The sequence below is a fragment of the Uloborus diversus genome, chromosome 1 (genome assembly GCF_026930045.1).
Source record: "Uloborus diversus isolate 005 chromosome 1, Udiv.v.3.1, whole genome shotgun sequence".
NCBI classification, from domain to species: Eukaryota; Metazoa; Arthropoda; class Arachnida; order Araneae; family Uloboridae; genus Uloborus; species Uloborus diversus.
The window spans coordinates 35,720,937-35,737,107 of NC_072731.1; the positions used below are offsets into that span (position 1 = coordinate 35,720,937).

Genomic DNA, 16,171 nt, shown 5'->3' on the forward strand with positions numbered 1-16,171 from the left:
GGCATCTTCTGTTAGTAAATTGAGTATAAGGGAGAAAACTCATTTATTTATGGGCATTTTCTAAGTTATTTGAAAAGTAGAAACGATGTTGTATTTTTGTTTTTTTGTGTGCCATGTGCAATAAATGAGAGTTTTTTTCTCCTCTACCATTTTTTTCTTATCAAAGTGGAATATCTTTGATAGCAGAAGATACATATCCAGTTAAAAAATATATCTTTTTTTATTAGCAAACGATAAATACGTTCTACTAACAGACGATTTATATAAAACGAAATTAATTAGTTTCATTTGCAAACGATAAATATTCTGTAACTATATTATTTTGGCATTCAAGTTATTGAAATTAAAAGTAGCAGACAATTTAAATTTGAGAACGATTATTAAAAATTAGTATTCAACGTAATTAATTCAAAGGTAAGCATGCAAACGGCTCATGCTGCAGTACAGTAGCAGAAAAAAAGACAGGAATGGTAATTTTAAAGGCAACTCCATTGCACTCCTGGGTCCAAATTATCAACATTGGATTCCCGTTGCAGTCGAACTACGGCCTATGCAGTCAAACCGCTTTACCTGGGCTCATACCTAGTGGGAATTGACCTACATCTAGAATTTTATCCAAATCCGTGACTCTCAAGGTCGTGCCGTTTGGTAGTGAGATGGAAGTCAATAGAAATTTTACGAATCACAAAAATATTGCTCGCTTTAAGCTGGGTTTGCTCGTTAAAAGCGAGGTATGCTCCCATTCACCTAACATTGTACCAACCAATATTTCTGATTTCTTCGCTAAATCCGGTTTGTCGTTAAATCAGGGCTCGTTATAAGCGAGTTTGACTGTACATGTACAAGGTATGTTAGAAAGTATCGACCTTTGGACGAAAGCAAAACTGGCAGCCAACTGGAGCGTTGGAAATCTAATTTCTCTACCATTAGTCTCCATGGAACGCCAAATACTACTCCCATCGGTGCTGCCATTGTTGGAAGCACTCCGAGGAGACCTGTTTCGCAATGCAGTTTAGCTCTTCTACTGTTGTGGCAGCCATAATGTCCTTCCTCTCTTGTCCAAAGTTTAGCTCCTTTCAATGACCTTTTGAGTTTTGGGAACAGCCAGAAGTCGCAAGGGTCCATATCCGAAGAGTAAGGAGCCTGTTAAACAACAAAAGACCCTTTTTTCTCCAAAAAAACCCCCTGAATTAAGCGCAAATTTCAGCAAAGAACTGCCATTCAAATGAGCTAAAAACTTCATTTCTATCTTATGAAATGATTCTTTAGTTTTACTTTTATTAGCAGTTCATCAATTTTCGTTAAAATCGGATTGACAGTTTAAAATTTTAAAGTCTATACGCATAAAAGATTTTTATTAGTTTTATTTTCAACTTTTGGAGAGTTAAAAAAAAAAAAAAAATCGTTAGTATAGTCGCAAAAACAGAAAAGAAAAAAAAATCCAAAAAGTATTATATTCTTTGGATTTTCAGTACGTCCAGGAAATATGTATTTAAACCACATACTATTTAATGTTTTGTTTGATAGTATGCACAATGCACGCATAGATTCTATTTTACGATCTATGAATGCACATACCTTGCTCACATAGTAACTAAATTAATTAGGGTTTGAAAACTCAGGTTTTTTACTGTGCAGATCTTTATCACGATCTGGAAATTTATACAAGTACTAGCTGTACCCACACGGCAATGCCTGTGCTAAGAATTTAAAGAATTTCTCTTGAATACACGAAAATCCCCTCTTCTCGCACACTCCGTAAAAGTTTCTCTGCAATTTAAAATATTTCTCCAAAGAAATCAAATGCATTAAATTGCATTACACTTGCTTTAAAATATCAAGTAGAGCAGACCCTCGTTTTACGCGAGAGTTACGTTCCACGGAAATGCCGCGTAAATTGAGACCTAATAGTAGTGTTAAAATACGGGTTAGCTTCCGTAGATGACAAAATACTTCATTGCAGTGATGACTAATTGCATAATAAGTTTAATGTATATTTATATCGACTTTTATGCACAACATGCATAAAGAAAAACTAATTTCGTGTTCTGTTTATAAAGAGGAACTGGCCATAATGGTATTTTGGCAGCCATTAAGAATTTTTCTCTGTAATTCTTTGCGGAGCATTAACGCATCCATGATCACTTGCGTCATTTCCATGATAGAATCTTCCTTCACTAACAAATCAGAAATATTATTTCTGTTGTCTAGAAATGGCTCAAAATTTTCAATGTGAACGTTTCTGGTTGTGCGCCACCGAAGTCGGTATCCTGGTTGGTTTTGGTCCCCTTTGTCACTCTTAATAGCTCTTCTTTCAGTGAGTTCTGAACTGTGCGAGTTTAATAACTTTACTTCTGGAAAGAGCACTGGAACCAATCGTATAAAATGTCTCCAGTGGCCCAAGCTCGGTTATTAGCACGCCAAAATGCAGTTGATTACGCGTAATCTGCAATCTTTCAGAGTTTGGATTTTGAAAGAGGGGAAAATTTTATCTGTTTGCATGGCCGCATCCGCGTAAAACCGAAACTCATCCGCGTAAAATAAAATACAGGTGTCAAATCTTAAACTGTGTATAATCGAAACCGCATAAAATAAACCCGCGTAAAACGAAGGTCTACTGTAACCCATCGACGCCACTGTTTTATAGCCAATTTTGCCAAACGATCAAGCTACCGAAACCGTGCCGATTAGAGAGCGAAGCAAACTCCAATAAATAAGGGATCCAATTTTTTAACTACAACGTTTCAAAGAAAACCCTGCTTTTTAAATTTCCCTTCGAAGAAGAAGTATGTAATTAAAAAACACATTATATCTAGATCAAATGGAAAATACTGTCCCGTGAATAAAAAGGTAACTCAAATACGCAACACAATTGACGTAAAATGATCATTCCGCTCCACCAAGAAAAAAAATGTTTCCAATTAAAATCTGCACTGCAAATACAAAAGGAAAATCCTGCTTCCCCGTAGAAAAAAGAATGTAACTCAAATACGCAACGAAATTTATACAACACCAGAAGCGATAAAAGTATTTATTTTGATGCAAGGATCGTGCACGCCAGAATAGCTCGCAATTGGCAGAATTTTTTCCTACTTACTTGACAGCATTTATCGTCATACATTTTTTTTACAATTCACACAATATCTTTATAAATTATATCCAATGTGTTATTCTGATGTATAAGCTATATTATCGTACAGTTTCATTAAAATGCATGTTTATATGTGATAGAGTAACAACTATCCATACAACCATACACACAAACTTTCGCATTTACAAAAGTAGTAAGATTATATCGCCCAAACATGAATATAGTTTTGTATTTCAACAATGAAAACATGAAATGGCGTTAATAGCTCATTTGGCAACTAAGTCACTCCCTTTCAAACAAACGAGAAAATAACTGTAATCCTTATCAAAAAGTTTACTTCATTTCTATTTATTTATAACTGTTTTGAACCTAACTAATAAAAGTTCTTTATTATGTTTAAAATTCTAGTGTCTTTATTAATGCAACGAATCAATACTTTTAACTGTAGCTGAAGCGAAACGTAAAACTAGGTAAGGAAATGAAACTTTGAAGCTGTAAATTGGAGAAAGCAACATTTTATGAGCAAACACCTTTTAATATCCTTCTGCAACGATTCGCGATAACTGAAATCATCATTTTAGCAATCGATTTTGCTCTGAACTATTAATTCAAATCTCAGTTTCCCTCTTTTTCTACTACTAGCAGTACCCGTACGACGATGCTCGTGCGAAGAAAGTTCGTTGAGTAAAAAAAATCCCCCCCCCTTTTCTGATGTGAAATTATCATTTTTCTTCAACTAAAATGCGTACACAACTTTTCAGAAAGCCTATTAAATTCCCTTTAGAGTTTAAAACTATTCGCCAAAACACACAGAATGATTAACAGTAGCTTGAAAACTCAAAGTAATTCTTCAATTCATCGCTTAACATTCCAACAAGCACGCTACTGTAACCCTGCCCTTTAGCGAGCGATGCGGTTTTTTTCTGCAATTTAAAATGTTTCGCCAAATAAGCAATACTATAATAAAAACACTATAAAGAACAATCACAATTGGATAATACCACAAATCAAATTATTTTTACTTAGAGAAGTAATTATCTTCAACTATAAGAACAAAAAGAAACGTTAAAGAAATAAGGAAAACAAAATACAATAGAAAAATCCTACAAAATCAAATTATGTATCTGAATATCGGGAATAAAAAAAAACCACACACACACACACGCAGTTCGCTAACTGCGCTGCATGGTTCCTCACTGCTATCCAGACTTTCGGCCAGCGCCCTCTGTATGAGTTAACTTACCCCACCATCTATTAGAAATTCATAGAACTAAGCTTACCCCATCATTAGGATGTCCCGAGATATAATGGCGAAAAAAAATTTTGTGAAATCGAATACAAATACAAATACAAAAGTGACGACCAGCAACAGGCTCTGGGCCCAGCTAGACTGGTCCTAGTCAATTTAAAATCCCCAGAGAAGATCAATGGCCCTCATAAAACTGTCTACTCCTTTGCTCATTACCACCTCTTCCGGTAAGCTGTTCCAAGGTTCCACTACCCAGGTAAAATAATAATTTTTCCTAATATCCATGTTAGCCTGAGATTTAAATAGCTTAAAACAATAATCCCTTGTCCTGTTTTCAGTGCTTAACTTTAGCCCCGTAACATCTTTCGTTTTAATAAATTTAAACAGCTGAACCATGTCCCCTCGGTCTCTTCTTTGCTCAAGACTACATTTTTTAGCCTTCTAAGCCTGGAATCATAATCTAAGTGGGAAAGTTCACTTATTAGCCTTGTAGCCCGCCTTTGAACCCTTTCCAATACATTAATGTCTTTCTTAAGATAAGGAGATCAAAACTGAACAGCATACTCCAAATGGGGTCTTACCAAACTTCTATATAAGGGCAGAAGAACTTCATTAGATTTATTTGAAATAGATCTATTGATAAACCCAAGCATCTTATTGGCTTTGTTGCTAGCAATGCTGCACTGTTGGCTAAACTTTAAATCCTGACTTATTAAGACCCCCAGATCAGTAACTTTGTCTGCCTGACTAATGACTGAACCTTGCAAATAATAACTTTGTACACTTGTTTCCATGCCCTAAATGTAGCACTTGACATTTCCCAACATTAACAGCCATACCCCATTTATCATCCCACTCCGTAATATGATCTAGATCCTCTTGCAGCTGATTTGCTTGTTCATTATTTTCTACAGTCCCCATAACTTAGACATCATCAGCAAAACAATTCATGTTCCCAGAAATATTTTTGTGAATATCGTTCATAAAGTGCTGTGAGTAAAGTTTTGTGAGTATCGTTCATACGCATACCCTCCAAATTTTTTCCATTCTACCTCAGAAACATGAGAAAAAAGTTTTATTGCAATAAAATAACGGGAACCCGTGCCGACTTGAGGTCAAAGTTGGACCTGAAATCCTGTACGGCGACTACAGTGGAAAGATTGCTAACCGTATAATTCCTTACTACACGCAACATCAATTTATTTAAAGCAGATATTTACAACAATATTAGACTACAAGAAACATTACTGCACATATTTTTATTTGAATGTTTGCTTTTTGCAGTCAGGATAGAGCTTCCGGTGCTCTTGAAAGCGACGTAACACAAATTGTTTTTGTTCCTCATCAGCTGTTAGCGAACCATGAAAGTCCTGCATCATTTTTCCCGCTCTTTCAGCTGCATCGTTTACTGCTCTAAGCATTGAGACAGTCTTTTTCACATCAAGGAATGAAATATTATTGACCATACCATAAAAGCTGGATGAATTTTTGTAGAGCAGCTTTTGAGATAATTAAGTAAACATTTTCGTACACTTGTTTCAAAAAGCACAAATTTTTTTTTGGGTGCTTTGCCAAAATGCATTGAAGCCATGGTTTCATGTATATTGTCACTAAAAACAAGCAGACATCAAACAATGCTTCACTTTCCTTCGTATCTAATTTTAGTTGTGAACTAAACTGTAATAGTTTTATGGAGTAAATCGCTGGAGCCATCCATCGAGCTTGGTGCATGGCCCCCGGTGGTCTTCTTTTAAATTCATTTTCTGTATTTACACCTAAAAATATGATAGGCAGTTCTATCAACTCTTGATAGTCATCCCTGACCGTAATATTAGTAAGTTCAGCACGGTAAAAGCCAAGTAAATTTTCCAAGTTTGGGTACAGTTCGGAACAACTCCGCAGCTACTCCATAGCACTGTATTTTAGTGGGGTAGTTCAGTTCATATATACGATGGCGGCAAGCAAAGGGGAAAGCATTTCTTTATCAATTTTTTTGCTCAAGAAAAGCGCAAGAACCACTTAAAGGACCTGTTTTGGAAGCTGTAGTTTCACAACAGAGAGTTTTAACTTAGTCTTCGAGATTCCAATCTAAAACTGCCTTTCAAACAGCCTGTGTTTGTTCTTTCCCTGTAGAATTATCCAGTTTAGACTCAGGAATGAGTTGTTTTGTCACATCCATATGAAATAACTATAGATAAGCGATCTTCTTTTGATTTTTGAGCATCCAAAACACGCAACGGTTTTATATCCCAAGGTAAATTCACTACATATGGTACCTCATACTGAAAACCAATTTTGATTCTTTCTCCGTGCTCCTTCCACTTTTCGATTCGAATTCTTTGAATTGAAGATTTACCTATGGGACATTCATCAATGTTATACCCAAGTGCGTCAATAGTAACTTCAAGAATAAACACATATTCTCGTATACTTGGACACCTGTCCAATGAAGCAACTGACTTTGGAGTAATAAAATCGCTCCTCATTACATATTTACTTGTTCCAGGTTCTGATAATACTTGTTCCAGGTTCTGATAATACTTGTTCCAGGTTTTGGAATACTTGTTCCAGGTTCTGATATACTTGTTCCAGGTTCTAATATACTTGTTCCAGATTCTGATAAACTTGTTCCAGGTACTGATTTATATGTTTCAGGGAAATCTTCCGAATTAATATTTTCACTAAAGCTCGAAGAGGAATCTTCTTGTACAGGTTCATACAATGCCGAGGATGTTGAAGCGGAATCGTATTTGATGCGCCTGTTTTCTTCTTTGACAGCTCAAAGTCGAGCCCTTTCCTCTTTGTCGGCCAGTTTCTTATCCGCTCCACCTAAAGTGACTACGTCGACCGGGCTCTCTTTGGAGTTGCAAGAAAAGCCCATCTTCCTCTACTTTGATTAACCGAAGTGCATCAGCATGTGAATATTGAAAAAATTGTTTAAATTTCTTTCAAATTCTTGTTGGTCCTGCCTGAATACTTCTTGCAGTTTCTTTCCATTTTTTTGTAAGTATCTCCAAATTTGATACAAGTTTTTAAATTTATTCACACAATTTGGCAACGATTTGGTGGGAATGCGTGCCTTTTCCCAAAAGATGATGCATTACCGAATAGCGAGATTTGCACTTTTACTGATGGTTAAATTTACTTCTCGAATGTCATAAAACAAAACAGACAGAACTTGTCCGTTAGAAGGAAGTTTCAAGCCCGTAATTTGGTATTTTACGCGACTCCTATTAAAAATCTCTTTTTTCGAACTTTGCAATTCCACTGCCATGTTTCGTTCCCTATGAAAGGACTATACAGCGCTCGTTGACCGGAATGTATTCGTACTGACACGTTTGACAGTATGCAAGTTGCCACGGATAAGCCCCCCCCCCCTTCCTCAATAAATGAACTATTTACCACAAAAATAATTTTTCAATTCGCACCAGTAGTTCCTAAGAATAGCGCCGTTCAAACAATCAAACAAACTCTACAGCTTTATATTATTAGTATACATTTCTATTATATATGAGACAGTACAGATTCAAAATTTACCGAAGTTTAGGAATTTAAAATTTTAGAAAGGTTTCTTATATTGCAGGTATGAGATCTTTAAATTAAACGAAAACTTAGTTTTTATTTTTTTATTGTCATCAATTGACATATTTATTAAACTTAGTAATAAGTGTCATCTGTATACATTGTGAAAATATTGAACGTTTCCCTTCATGTAGTTAGTAACGATGAATTAAAATAAAAACATGCCGCAATTTTAATGGACTAACAGGAAAAACCAATTAGTAAAATAACAATAAATATTGATGTTTGGTGGATGAAGTAAACCAAAATAATTTTCTCGAAATAATACCTTATTTAAAAAGAAGCATAATTTTATGCATAACAGGGAAATTAAAAAAAAAATCTTTAAGTGATAAGATAAAGCTTTTAAGCTAAACAAACGTGGAACTGCATTTTTTTTCCTTTTCACATAAATAATTCAAAAGTATTTGTGACAAGGTTAGCTCAATAAGTACAAGTATTATTTTGAGGAAGTATAGAAATTGGAAAGCATATAAGGCAGTATTTTTTTTTTAATGATACCTGAAAGCAATGCACTGAAAATGCAAACACATCATTCATTAAGAATTTTTAAAAAAAGGCTGTCCAGTGTTGCCAGGTGAAAATTTTGGAAAATATACAAACCGTTCCATGAAATTGGCGAAAAATATTCAAACTGTATTAAAACCGCTCACTCTTTAGATATTTTGTTAATCTTCAATTTTGACCAAACAAAATATTTATAAGACGTTTAAAAAAAGTCAAGTTGACAAATGTTAACGAAACCAGGTTAAACTACATTTTTTTCTAATTCCATAGAATATCTACACAATTATTAAGTCAGTTAAAATATTTCTAAGTCTGTCTAACTTTTGAAAGATGCGTCGCAAGAAACAGTCTTCACCCCGGTATTTATTATGTTGGTCATGTTCCAGTGCACTCTCTTAACATTATTTTTTCCTTTCCTTCTACAGAAAGTAAACACTTCATGTAGAAACTTAAGTTCTACACCACCTCCTTCAAAGAATTTAATATGAAGACTCAGTTTTTTTGGGACTAAAATCACATATATTTATCTTGAATTCAGTATAGATAACGCATTTTCTCTTAACGAACTTCATTCTTCCTCTCGTGTTAACAAGTGTTTTCTTTCGTTTTAAAATTTAATGACTTTTCATTTTCTAATAGAGAGATTATTTAGAAAATAAGAGTTGGCGAAGAATTATTAAAGTAGAGGAATTTCAAAGAACTGTAATCTAGATGGAAAAGAGGGAAAGAGACTAACAGTAACTACTATGTATATTTGAATATTATAACCAGTTGACATTGTTAAAAAGTGTGCTGATTTTGTCTGATAAAATGCTTAAATACATGTATTACGATAAATTTAGTTTATATTAACGGTATTTTCTTTTCGTTCTTTCTCAGGTTTCAGTGTGAACAATGGTATTGTATGGAGGGAACAGAAGCGATTTGCTTTGCATGTTTTGAGAGATCTTGGTTTTGGAAAAACCCGCATGGAAGTTCATATAAAGGTACATTTATAATATTCTTAAGGAGTAATAACAACTAAAAGACGCAAACATTAGATCGAAATTTCACGAATATTGCATAAAAGTGCTTTTTGCGACGCAGCTAGCTTAATGGTGGCGGGAAGAGATGAAACAAACAAATGACAACTCAAAATCATATGGTTTCGGAAATGATTTCAAAACGAGAGAAATTTTGGATATGCTGGGAGGATTCCAGATTGCTCGGAGTCCCATGTGCCGAAAATGTGAGGTGTGCATGAGAAGCCCATGGAAGAAACTTCGAACACTTACTTTAATCCATCTACCTTTTGTTTCTTTTCATGCATTATTAAAACGATTGCTCACTTAAGGTGTCTTTTCTGTATGGAGCTTCTCTGCCGTGTGCAGGTAAACGGCAGTATCTGCAGAAATGAGTTTTCGAGATATTTGAAGAAACGCGTTTTTGATTCAATACTTAAAATAGGAAAATGTTGGAATTAGACATCTTTTTCGCGTCTTCTTTCACCGGAAATCTAACAAGCGAGCTTGTTCAATAAAAATAACGTACATTATATGACAAAAATGCAAAAAAAAAAAAAATAAGAAGAATTTGCAGTTGCTGCCCTTTATCTGCACACGGTAGTTCTGTGTATAACACCGCTTCAGGAAAGCATTTCCGACCCCACATTGCTATATGATTTCGAGTTGTCAAGATGTACCCTTCCCCTCTTAGAAGTTCTGAAACGTTTAACTGAAGCACGCATATATATATATATATATATATATATATATATATATATATATATATATATATATATATATATATATATATATATATATGAAAATACAGGCAATAAAAAGGAAATGGCATGAAGCAAGAACAGCACCAAAATGAAAAACATGAACAAGGGATTGATACTTTCTGTTAGCAAGAGGGAAGGTCCCATAACATTGCTACCTTCCCCGAGAGCCTTGGAGAATAAATTTAACAAGAAAGCGTTAAAGAATAAAAACTGACCTGAAAAATATGAACAATGGAATCGCAAAACGAACCTGCAAAAGGAAAAGGAGTAAGCAGTTAAATGACAAGCACGTGTCAGGCAAAATTTCAGTTAGGACATGGCAGCAGCAGAAAATGAAGTTGAAAAACATATGAGAGAAAATAAAATCTGGAGAGCTGAAATTACATTAGAAATTTTCTTTATGTATACCAACAGACCTTCATAGCTTAGGTAGCCTTGAAAAGGTTTCCATGAAATCAACCGATTAACATGGAATTTAAAAGAAAGTCGTTTATCGAATTCAAATACAGTGCTGTGCAAATTAATTGGGACAAGCAGGAAAATTTAAAAATTATTCATAAAGCTGTTTATTTATTTATTATCTATACATTAATAATTGATATGTCCACCTTTTGCTTTAATCACGGCTCTTACTCTCTTTGACATCGAACTGACTAGTCTTTCACACATTTCTTTTACTTCTGGATCGCGAAACCACACTTTAATCACACTCTCTATTAACTTCACTTTGGTTGTACAATCCATTCTCCTCATTCTTGCTTTGCATATCGCCCATAAGTTTTCTATTGGGTTCAGATCTGGTGAGTTGCCCGGCCACTCAAGCAATGAAAACTTTTCTGAAGCGAAAAAGCTTTTGGTCAGCTTGGAATTGTGACAGGGTGCCAGGTCCTGCTGAAACACACAGTCGCCTTCCGGGAACCTCCTCCGCAGTGTTGGGATGAGTTTTTCTTGTAATACTTTGATGTATTTTTCACTATTCATCATCCCTTCGATGGGATGAAGGGTTTCTGGCCCTGAGGCAGTGAAACAGCCCCAAAACATCACTTTTGGGGGGTGCTTGGCGGCTTGCTGGATGTGTCCTGGTCGAAGAGGCTCTCCAGTTGTGCGACGAACGACACTTGCTCTGTATCCATGCACTTCGAAGTGAGTCTCGTCAGAAAAAATAACTTTTTTCCACTGTTCCACAGTCCAATCTTTATGTTTTTGTGCCCACTTGAATCTTTTTTTCTTCATTTCACTTGTCAGGAGCTGTTTTTTGATTGGGCGTCGCGCACGACGACCACGCTCAAGAAGGCGGCGACGAACTGTAGATTCATCTACCTCCACGCCATGGTCAGCGATGGCTCTTGTAATATCGCCACTGGTCTTTTTAGGGTCCATGACACTCATTCTGTGGATCAGAGCATCATCTCTTGGTGTGGTCTTACGTTTCCGTCCGCAGCGCCCTTTCCTGGATGCCTCCACTGACCCCGTTGTTTCATTGAGTTTTATAATCCGTGAAACACTTGATTTTCCAACCCCAACAACCTCTGCTATCTTCCTAACTGTGAAAGAGGTGTTTTCACTAAGTGTGATTATTTCTGCTCTTTTGCGTGGGGTAATATCCATTATAACTGAAAAATAAAAAAATACTGAAAATCGCTTTAAAGTCCTGCAATTCGCAGAGAAAGAAGAAACACATGTGAACACAACCAAGCTTTATTAATCAATGTCCAACTGACGAATTGGTCGTACTCAATACATAAGATACAAGTTCAGACAAGTGGAAGACAGTTTTGGGAAGGTTGAGACTTGCAGGTTGCAGTAACAAGGATCCAAAGTCCTTGTCCCAACTAATTTGCACAGCACTGTATTTCCATTAAAAATTTGCGTAACACCTTAATTAATGAAATTAATAGGATTAAAACTATCTGCAACAAAAATGAGTTGGTTTATAAAAAACTTAATTTTTTCAAAAGTACTTTAGGACTGTAATAAAGTTCCTCCGTCTTTTTTTTTTTAATTTAAGTTACATTAGAAAAGTAAGGAATCGCCCAGCAGAGTGATGTATAGCGCAAATGTATTATTGTAGAAAGGCCACCTAAGCTATGAAGGTCTGTTGGGATCCATCCCGAAAATTTCTAATATAATTTCTGCTCTCCAGATTTTTTTCCTCTCATATGTTTTTCAACTTCATTTTCTGCTGCTGCCGTCTCCTAACTGAAATTTTGCCTAACATGTGCTTGTCATTTAACCGCTTAGTCCTTTTCTTTTCGCAGGTTCGTTTTGCAATTCCATCGTTCATATCTTCCAGGTCAGTTTTTATTCTTCAATGCTTTCTTGTTCAATTTGTTCTTCAAGGCTTTCGGGAAAGGTAGCATGTTTTGGGGACCTTACCTCTTGCTAACGAAAGACAGTTGTGAAGTAAGGGATTGGTCTTCCCCTTGATAAAGTATCAATCCCTGGTTCACGTTTCTCATTTTGGTGTTGTTTCCGTGCTCTTGATTTTTTGCAATTTCCTTTTTATTGCTTGTATTTTCATGAATATGTTTGCACTGTTTTTGTTTCTAGCAGTTTTGCGCTGACATTACAGTACAATTTTGTGCTTTTTCTTTCAATTTTATGGGAATTTGTATTTAAATTGTATTTTATGTATTATATATAACACTTCAGATACAAGTGGTAAAAAAATGGTGATGGACAGTTTGTTTGGTTTTAAGTTATGAAGCAGATAAATTTGCATTATTTCTGAAATTTCCTTGTTTTTCTAGATTCTATTCTGCTTGGTTTGGACTTTTTTTCTTACTTACATGCACCACCATTTTTTAAGTAAAATATTATTCTTCAAACCTTCAGCCACATGGAAATCCTACTATTGTCGATCTTGTTAACTACGAAGTAATATCAATCGTTGGATGGTTATGGCATGAAAAATTTATAAAACCATTGTAATTGACTCTTTTACTGAAATACAATATCAGTTTACGCCCATCTTCGTGAAATAATGTTTTCAGAATGTGAACCACATCTCAATTTGGAAGAACGACGGTAATTTTTAATTTACAACGCAATTATCTACTCGTATTTTTATTAAATCACTATTCCATATGATATAGAGTGCACTTAAAAAGCATTCTCTCATTTCCGACAAATAAAACGGGAATTCATTTCTCATCCGATCGATTCGAATCGAATTTCACTTACCCTCAATTCCGTCCGAAATACAATTCACTCCTAATTATATGAAGAACGCTCATTATTTTGAAGAAAAGTACCCATCATCTCCGCTTACTTATGATGGAAAACAGGGAACCCTTTTAATGGGTTTATTAAACGATTCGGAGCTAATGAAAATCGGCTTAATGATGATCCATCTAACGTGACGTTGCACGCGATGATTGCCGAAGAACAGCAAACAATTCCGTAGGTTCTTCAAACACCTAAACCCCATTGGTTGGGTGCAATTGACGTCATCGATAGGAATCTCGAATGATTTCAATTTTTCGAACTTGTGAAAATGGCAAAGCCAAGATCAACAAAATGGTATAATTATTTATTCGATATTCGCCTATATTTTTACAAATAATGGATGATGAATTTCCCGCCAATATGCTATGTTAATTTACTCACTCATGGTCGCATATGGTAATTTGCTCTTCCAATATGGTAATTTGCTAGTCCACAATACGGTAATTTGCTAGTCCACGTTATGGTAATTTGCTAGTCCACGCTATAGTAATTTGCTAGTCCACGTTATGGTAATTTGCTAGTCCGCGTTCTGGTAATTTGTTCGTCGACGTTATGATATTTTGCTCAGTAAAATGTTCTTAAAATTGGAATAGAAAAAGAATAAAATCGAATTTTTGAAAAATCGCTTCGAGGTGCACACCTGCATGCTACGAACTAATGCTGTGGTAAACTTCATGAAAATCGGCCCAACGGTTCAGGCGCTATGAGCGTCATAGATATCCAAGCAGTAATCCACACTTTCAGCTATATGGTTAGTAAAGATTACAGGAAGTATATATATATATATATATATATATATATATATATATATTGCTTTCACGAAAATTTTTCACTCGAATTCAAACCTAAATTTGTGCTTTAGTCACACATTAATCAATTTTGACGATTTGCACCGTGATTTTCATTCACGGTACGTAATGTTAACCAATTAAAGTCCATTTCGGTCATTCCCAAGTAAAGTTTAAGAAGCAGTTTTCGCGACGTCTGTATGCGAGTATAAAAAAATGTATACAAACAATGGTGGTCTTTGAAGCATAAGGCAAGGTCACCAGCAACAGACGAGGGTCCAGTAACAGACAGTCATAAGTTTGGATTTAATTAATAAGCCTTTTGGGCGGGTAAAATTGATGTTGATGTGGTCTATGAATACGGTGCAACCATCTACATTAGAGTGAACTTTACGAGTCAGTTGGTATTTACAAGGCGGAAGGTTATGAACAGGTGAGGAGGCCAGCTGATGTTTCATGTTTTCTTTCCAACAATGCTAAAAAGATTTAATTTTGCGTTTTTTTTTTTTTTTTTGTGTGTGTGTGCTTTATTTTCAGTTCAAACCAAATAAGCAAGCTTTTTTATCTTTATCTTTACTAATAATAAAGCTGAAAGTTTCTCTGTTTGGATGCCCGGAGGATGTCTGTAGGATGTCTGGATCTCTGTGTCACGCATAGCGCCTAGACCGTTCGACCGATTTTCATGAAATTTGGCACAAAATTAGTTTGTAGCATGTGGGTGTGCACCTCGAAGCGATTTTTTGAAAATTCGATGTGGTTCTTTTTCTATTCCAATTTTAAGAACAAAATTATCATAAGATGGACGAGTAAATTATGAAATTATCATAACGTGGAACCGTAACATGGGCACAAGCCAATTGGCGAGATACGAAATTATCATAACGTGGAACTGTAACATGGGTACAACAAGCCAATTGGCGAGAAAATTCACCATACATTATTTACGAAATTATCATAACGTGGAACCGTAACATGGGTACAAGCCAAATGACGAGAAAATTCACCATACATTATTTGTAAATATACAGGTGAACGAAAGACCTTTTAATTTTTCTATTACGGGCAAAGCCGTGCGGGTACCACTGGTGTTCAATAAAGTTAAAGTACAACAGATGAAAAATTTCAAAAAAATGAAAAAGAAAGAAACATTTTCAGATACTGCCCTTTATCTTTCCACAACTGCATAAAACAAATTTATTTTGCGACTATTAATTATACGAAAAAGGCTCTTTCATGCGGTAACTATTGAAAAAACAATGCATATAGTCAAGTTTTGTTCTTACAAATATTACTGCCTGTAAGCAAAGAGTAAAGACGGCAGAAGTCGGCCATTTCCGTGTACTTTCGCTTGCAAATGAGTATAGTTTAGCATTATAATGCGTTAATGTGCGGATACTGCTGTTGAGAAACAGTTGTAAATGTTAAACTATTACGATCTATTGTTGGACCTAGCACTTAATTTTGCTTGCAGCAGTGTCTGCTGAAATGGCTCCATGAGTCAGCGTTTCAGTTCCCTTCGAAGTTTAATAGATAGAGCTTAACTTAATATTCGCCTTTAAGCAATATCAATATGTTTGCAATAGCTTTTAAAACGTCCGTATTTGTGCCCCATGGGAAAATGTGTCGAAAATGTTACTTGCAGGAAGTTTTGGTTAAAATCAATATGCAATTTCCGAATTTTAAAGCTTCATTTGTCAGTAAACATCATGTTTTATTGAAGGATATATTTAGTTATAGTACTAGCTCGATTGAATACAATGCACAAATTAGCTCAACCCAAAAGCGTTCTCACTGATTATTAAATGTGTCGCATTCGGACATTCAGGCGAATCCTTGAGCTATGAAAGTCATTATTTAGGTCACAAACTCAAACTCTTACAACACGCGTCACCAAAACTCGCCTCATACTTGTTACCTTGTTAATAAGAAATATTTGCACACAGGAAAGTTTATCCCGCATC

At 35.4% G+C, this 16,171-nt stretch overlaps 1 protein-coding gene across 1 annotated transcript in view; it reads left to right on the forward strand.

The window, feature by feature from the left end:
* Positions 1-16,171, forward strand: part of LOC129234542 (cytochrome P450 2J6-like) — a 169,672-nt gene that overhangs the window by 85,199 nt on the left and 68,302 nt on the right. Inside the window, exon 3 of the mRNA XM_054868557.1 lies at positions 9,309-9,415. Coding sequence (XP_054724532.1) covers positions 9,309-9,415 — 107 coding nt within the window. The remainder of the gene's footprint in view (positions 1-9,308; positions 9,416-16,171) is intronic.